This window comes from Staurois parvus, unplaced genomic scaffold, assembly GCF_062004578.1.
Source record: "Staurois parvus isolate SC_StPar_1 unplaced genomic scaffold, SC_StPar_1.0 ptg000897l, whole genome shotgun sequence".
Lineage (NCBI taxonomy): Eukaryota > Metazoa > Chordata > Amphibia > Anura > Ranidae > Staurois > Staurois parvus.
The window spans coordinates 1,422,055-1,427,498 of NW_028318693.1; the positions used below are offsets into that span (position 1 = coordinate 1,422,055).

Sequence of the window (5,444 nt, forward strand, 5' to 3'; positions counted from 1 at the left end):
ATCCCCACTCCACTCCTAGCTCAACCCCCCAAATCCCTCCCTCTAGCACAAACCCCTCCCCAACCCAAATCCTCATTCCCTGCACACCCTCCCAAACCCTCCTAGCACAGCCCCCAAAATCCCAATTCCTAGCACAACTCCCCATCTCAACCCCCTCACTCCCAAGTCCCCCCTCCAAGCACAAATCTTCTCCAAATGACCCCTACAAACACAAACCTCCCCCCCACTTCCTTCTAGCACAACCCTCCCCCCCCCCAATCCCCACTCCCTGCATGCCTCCTAAGCTCCCCAAATCCCCCCTCCTAGCACAACCCCCCATTTTAATCCTCCTTTTTAGCACGCAGCTGCTGCTGCCCGGTAGAGAAACGCTATTTTATTTTTTTTATTCCGTTCTATATTACACTCTATCCTATTCTGCTCTATTCCATATTTATGTATCGGGTATAAAATGCTATGTTCTATTTGTTTTTCTACCATCGCCCTCTCTTCCCTTGCCTTCTCCTCTTTTCTTCCCCCCTCTTCTATCTCCATATCTCTCCTTTTACTCTCCATCGCCTTTTCTTGTTTCTCCCGCACTTCTCTTGCCCTCCTTGCTCTCACCCTCTCTTCCCTTGCCTTCTCCTCTGCTCTTGCCCTTCTTTCTCTCTCCCTCTCCTTGTTTTCTTTCTCCATGGCTTTTCCTTCCCTCTTTGCTCTCAGCCTCTCTATCCTTATCTTCTCCTCTGCTGTTATCCTTCTTTCTCTCTCCCGGTCTTCTATTGCCTTCTTCTCATCTCTTGCCTCCTTTTCTCTCTCCAAGTCTTCTCTTACTTCCTTTGCTTCCTCACTCAGCTGTTCTTCCCTCTCATTTGGCTGTTTTTCCTTCTCACTCGGCTGTTCTTCCTTCTCACTCGGCTGTTCTTCCTTCTCACTCGGCTGTTCTTCCTTCTCACTCTCGTCTTCCTTCTCACTCTCGTCTTCCTTCTCACTCGGCTGTTCTTCCTTCTCACTCTCGTCTTCCTTCTCACTCTCGTCTTCCTTCTCACTCTCATCTTCATCTTGCACATCTCCCCATTCACATTCATGGGTGCAGTAACAAGCGTACTATGGAAAAGAAAAGAAAAAGATTAGTAGACGATCTAACACAGGATTATCACCTTTCAGCTACATCAGAGACAGCCTGTCAGTTTAGGACTTTATGTCATTTATGATAAATGTGTTTCCCCAAAAATGCCAATTGTTAGAAGGCAGTTTTCTCCACAGAGGAGGTTGGCCTGTTAGGTGTCTGAAGATTTGGTGTACAGTATAGGAACCCTTTCTATATGGTCAGCCAGTGTCATGACTAGTACTTTTAGGGACAATACTGGGGACCCTGAATGAAGTTGGAGGGGCCCTTAATGGGACAACCTTACCAGGCTGAATGACCACCATTGAGAGAGCCAGAAAACATTTCCTAATCACTATTCATCCCCCTGTAATAAGTGATGGTAGCAGATTCTGCCATCTCCAATGACCTTCCCCCACCAATTCACTAGGAAAGGAACATTTAGTAAAGCTGTAATTTATCATTGGACAATTTCTTGTTAACTGAAATGATGCCCCCCCCCCCTCCCCATGAGGAAGAATGGTCTCCAGCTATCCAGAGGACTTCATTCTTCCTTCCTCTAGTCCTAAACTACTTGTTTGTGAGAGGCTGCTAGTTATCTATGGAACTACCTAAGAAGTAGAATTTTATATGATACTTACTCTTTTTATCACCTTCCACAGAGGTTCTAAGAGGAAACCCACAATTCGAAGTGGGCTTAAATATTCAAAACGAAAGTTCTGCCAACATCCGCCTGCTGTCCACTCGGTCTCTTCGCCGTTGTCTTTCTCTTCTGTCTTCTCGATGTTTTTGTCCTGGTTTTCCTTTGATTTTGTAGGAGTCCAGAAGAAGTGGACTTTCAACTTATTACGATCACGTTCCTGTTCTCCATTCTCTTCAACTTTTTCTTCCTCTCTCCATGTTTCTTTCTTCTCAGTCTGGTCTACATCTTCTGCTACATTTCTCCATCTTAATTCTTGGGTACATTGGCAGGCGTACTGTGGAAAAGAGAAAAAAAAAAAAAAAAGGATTAGTAGACGGTCTAACAGAGGAGTATCACCTTTCAGCTACATCAGAGACAGCCGGTCACTTCTGCAATATTTATCAGTTTAGGACTTTATGTCATTTATGTTAAATGTGTTTCCCCAAAAATGCCAATTATTAGAAGGTAGTTTTCTCCACAGAGGAGGTCGGCCTGATAGGTGGCTGAAGGATTCGGTGTACTGTATAGGAACCCTTTCTATATGGTCAGCCAGTGCCAGGACTGTACTACTTTTAGGAGTATAAATACTAAAGGGGAGGACATTACTAGGAACCCCGAGGGAAGTTGGAGGGGCCCTTAATGAGACGATCTGGCCAGGCTGAATGACCACTATTGAGAAAGCTAAAAAAACATTTTCTAATCACTATTCATCCCCAGGAATAAGTAATAGTAGCAGATTCTGCCATTGCAAATCACCCCTCCCCCCTACCAATTCACTAGGAAAGGAACATTCATTAAAGCTCAGTAATTTAATACTAGAAAATTTCTTATTAACTGTAATTGTGCCCCCCCCCCCATGAGGAAGAATGGCCTCCAGCTACCCAGAGGGCTTCATTCTTCCTCTAGTCCTAAACTGCTTGTTTGTGAGAGACTTCTAGTTATTTATGGAACCACCTAAGTAGTAGAATTGTATATGATACTTACCCTTTTTAGCAGCTTCCAGAGAGGTTTTAAGAGGAATCTAAGGAGACCAATCACACTTTCAGATGGGTTTAAATATTTCCAATAAGGGCAGCAACTAGAGCAGCAATCACAGCAGTGACAACACTGACAGCTTCTGTCTTCTGTCTGCTCATCACGGTCTGCCGATGAGGCTGGACTCCAATAGCCCCTCATTCTTATGTTATTCCAGTTCTTTCCCTGGTCACCATTCTCTTCTTCAGCTTTTTCTTCTTTTTTGCTGTTTTCTTCCTCTTCACTCGGCCATTCTTCATTCTCACTGTGGTCTTCATGCACATCTCTGCATTTACAGTCACAGGTGTATTGGCAAGCGTACTATGGAAAAGAAAAAAAAAAATTAGTAAACAAAATTAGTAGACGATCTAACACAGGAGTATCCTCTTTCAGCTCCATCAGATACAGCCGGTCACTTCTGCAATATTTATGATTTTAGGACTTTTATGTCAGTTATGATATCTATGTGTTTCCCCAAAAATGCCAATTATTAGAAGGCAGTTTTCTCCACAGAGGAGATCGGCCTGATGGGTAGCCGGTAATTCAGTGTACTGTATAGGAACCCTCATTAAAGGAACATTCATTAAAGCTCTGTAATTTGACAATGGACAATTTCTTATTAACTGTGACCCCCCCCCCATGAGGAAGAATGGCCTCCAGCTACCCAGAGGGCTTCATTCGTCCTCTAGTCCTAAATTGCTTGTTTGTGAGAGACTTCTAGTTTATGTAACTACCTAAGCGGTATAATTTTATATGATACTTACTCTTTTTAGCAGCTTCCACACAGGTACTAAGAGGCAATCAAGGAGACCAACCGCACATTCAACTGGGTTGAAATAAATCCAACACCGACCACATTGGCAACAATCACAGCAGTGACAACCCTGGCAGCATGCGCAGCAGTGACAACCTTGGCAACCCTGGCAGCATCCAGATTCAGGCTCTTCATCATTGTCTGTCTGTGGTCCTGGACTCCAGAGGCATTGGATTCCCATGTGATGCCAATTCTTTTCCTGATGTTGAACTTCTTTATTGCTTTTTTCTCCTCTACTCAATTTCTTGCCTTCGTTTTCTTCCTTCTTATCCTCACTTGGTGATGCTTCCTCTATCTTCCCTGGTGCACTTGGCTGGAAGGTTTCCTCTTCCATTACCTCCTTTTCTGCCTCTCTTTCCATGTCCCCACAGGACCATGTTATGTTGATCTTCCCTCGCTCACGTGTCATGATCTCCAGCTCTCCTTTTGTGTTTTCGGTGATCTATAAGAAAAAAAAAAACAAAAGTTAGATATAAGGACAGATTGTAAAGTGGAACTCTACTCTTTCTTTTAGATTTGGATGGAGTAGGGGAAGGGTTCAGACTTTTCTGAGGTTTTTATTCTCGATGTTGTAACTGGGAAGTTTCCCTTTACTTCATATCATCTCAGGAGAAGCAAGCAGAATCCTCCCATCAGGATTGCAGACAGTAATAAAAATCCAACTGAGGTTCTAACCCTTCCCCCATTCCATCTGAAATCCATGAAATGCCTTGCTTGATGTTCTGCTTTAAAAAATTATTGGATTTTTTAAGGCATGTTTACAAAGAGTTACTAATCATAAATTATTTAAAGAAGTAAAGATGTAAAAGTCCCAAATACAGCAGGGGGGAGAAATTCAGGGGCAGGCCTACTATTTGTGCCAACTCTGCAGCTGCACAAGAGCCCCCTGGGACTTGGGGGCTCATCTATACTATCTATACATAGTACATTAAAGATTGTGCTTGGGAAGCAGCTAAATGGGGTGCAGAGAGCCCACGTCCTGATCACTATTCACCCCCCTGGAATAAGTCCCAGCACCAGATTCTGCCATCACTGCTACGGTTTCCACCTCATCCCTTTACCCGTGTTTTTAATATGTGTTCGGGTTTAAAGGGGTGAGGTGGCAACCTTACTGACCGCTCATCCCCAATTCTCCAGGAACGTAACATTCATTAAAGATCTGTAGGTTAACAATGACCAATTATAATTTTGCTTCCCCCCCCCCCATGAAAAAACATGGCTTCTATTCAGAGGGTTTTGCTCTCCCTTCCTCTGCTGCAATTAGTGAAAGCCTGAACCCTATAGACATGGGATTTACTTCAACCTGGATAACTACAACTATATAATATTACAGGATACTTACCAAGAGGACGTTTAGGGTGAGCTCATTGATTATAGCTGCCAATTCCTGTGGGGTATATGGAGAAGATTCAGCCATCGCTTGACCATTCTCTTCTCCCCCCATAGGCTCTCTTGCCCTCTCGTCTGCTCTCGCCTGCTCTTCTCTTCCTCTTTCTTCTTCTCTCACGCTCTGCTCCTCCTCTCTTTCTGTCTCTGCTTTTAACTCTCTGTACATCTTCCTGGCACTTTCTATTTCTTCAAATGCCGTGATAGACTCTCTTCCCTTGTCCATCTCTCTGATCTCTTCTCTCTCCTTTCTCTGTTCCATTTTTCTTTCCTCGTCTCTCTCTGTAAATGTTCTCTGTACCTCTTCTTCTTTCTTCCTGTACATCTCTGCCTCTCTCTCCTCTCTCTGTCTTAGTGTCTCTCTATCTCTCGCCTGTCTCTTTACTATCTCCTCTCTCTTTCTGTCGTAGCTCATTCTCCTCTCTCTCTCTTCTTTTTCCAATAGTTTTCCTCTCAGATATTTA

At 43.8% G+C, this 5,444-nt stretch overlaps 1 protein-coding gene across 1 annotated transcript; it reads right to left on the bottom strand.

The window, feature by feature from the left end:
* Window positions 1-319: 319 nt before the first annotated feature.
* LOC149442302 (uncharacterized) lies at window positions 320-5,011 on the bottom strand. The gene is made up of 4 exons (XM_089656289.1): window positions 4,937-5,011; window positions 3,932-4,036; window positions 1,726-2,061; window positions 320-1,083 (listed from the first exon to the last, which is right to left on the bottom strand). Exons 1-4 carry the CDS (start codon window positions 5,009-5,011, stop codon window positions 334-336), a joined length of 1,266 nt encoding a protein of 421 aa, XP_089512415.1. The 3' UTR covers window positions 320-333.
* Between the last annotated feature and the right edge of the window lie 433 nt (window positions 5,012-5,444).

Excerpts from the sequence above, each read along its gene's own strand:
- LOC149442302 (XM_089656289.1), bottom strand. The coding sequence starts at position 5,011 with ATGGCTGAATCTTCTCCATATACCCCACAGGAATTGGCAGCTATAATC. Across the intron at positions 4,037-4,936 it reads TCACCCTAAACGTCCTCTTG|ATCACCGAAAACACAAAAGG; the intron begins GTAAGTATCCTG and ends TTTTTCTTATAG. Across the intron at positions 1,084-1,725 it reads TGTGGAAGGTGATAAAAAGA|TACGCTTGTTACTGCACCCA; the intron begins GTAAGTATCATA and ends TCTTTTCCATAG.